Source organism: Carcharodon carcharias, chromosome 20, assembly GCF_017639515.1.
Source record: "Carcharodon carcharias isolate sCarCar2 chromosome 20, sCarCar2.pri, whole genome shotgun sequence".
NCBI classification, from domain to species: Eukaryota; Metazoa; Chordata; class Chondrichthyes; order Lamniformes; family Lamnidae; genus Carcharodon; species Carcharodon carcharias.
This window is the reverse complement of record NC_054486.1, coordinates 74,898,190-74,899,367: the sequence shown is the minus strand read 5'-3', so window position 1 is coordinate 74,899,367 and position 1,178 is coordinate 74,898,190. Positions and strand designations below refer to the sequence as shown.

General features: G+C 43.1%; 1 protein-coding gene across 1 annotated transcript; it reads left to right on the top strand.

The window, feature by feature from the left end:
• The first annotated feature begins 293 nt into the window (after window positions 1–293).
• Window positions 294–617, top strand: LOC121292347 (histone H4-like). The gene has a single exon (XM_041214199.1). The coding sequence runs from the start codon at window positions 294–296 to the stop codon at window positions 615–617; it is 324 nt and encodes a 107-aa protein (XP_041070133.1).
• The last annotated feature ends 561 nt before the right edge of the window (window positions 618–1,178 follow it).

Here is a 1,178-nt window from a genome sequence, read left to right as displayed (position 1 = left end):
CAGACCTGCTGAGTTTTTTCAGGTAATTCTGTTTTTGTTTTGGATTTCCAGCATCCGCAGTTTTTTGTTTTTACAAGAGTTTTTACAACATCATGTGGCTTTAGCAAAATCAGTTCCAGACAAGACCTGGAACTCAAACAAATACCTCATTAAAATGTGAACAATCCCAGCCACTTGTGAAACTCACAAATCCCTTGTTAAGGGTGAACTGTAAACAAACAGGACGATGAGATAGCAGCTGATTTGTCATCCTGCCTCACCATCGACAATATTACAAGACTTTGTCTCCGAGTATGATGTCTGGTAGAAGCAAAGGTGTTAAAAATCTCGGTAAAGGTGGTGCTAAACAGCACTGGAAAGTCCTCCGAGGTAATATCCAGGGAATCACTGAACCCGCCATCTGCCGCCTCGCTCGTCATAGAGGCGTTAAATGCATCTCCGGCCTCATTTACGAGGAAACTCACAGGGTTGTCAAGGTCTTCTTGGAAAATATCATCCGGGACTCAGTCACCTACACAGAACGTGCTAAACGCAAGACTGTTACCGCCATGGATGTGTCTATGCCCTGGAATGACAAGGGCGAACTCTGCATGGGTTCGGTGGTTGAGGGTTGTTAACAAAAACAGCTCACCATGGACAATATAGCTTATCATAACTTAATAGGTGTTCGATGAATATGAAATGACTCATCACCCTTTCGTTGTATTATGTTGGTCCCTTATCTCTAAACATTCAAAGTGCACAAGTCACTACACAGGATGTGTGTCAGCTCAACTTTCTACCTTATTTGGGAAATGTCTTTGGACTGTATAGGTCACATCGTTAAGACAGCCATGTACCTGCTTTTAAAAAGCTACAGTAGAAGCTGTTCAGATCAGAGAAACACCACGAGAGATTCCATTTGAAAGACCATCTGAAAAGCCATCGAACCCACTGCAAGTAAACACAGCCAAAGTAAAACTGTTATACCTTGAAAGAGGGAGAGGAATCTCCCCTCAACCTGTTCCATCTGCAAGTTCACCTGAGAGCCAGCCTCCTGGCAATTCAACTGCAGGAAACCTCACAGCTTACTGAGAACCCTCTGTTTTTACCCAAGCTCCACTCCAGCTACAACATCAATTCAGTCAAGAAACTACAGGCATGCTAAGAAAGAGACTGAAATCGTTTCAACTTGTAAT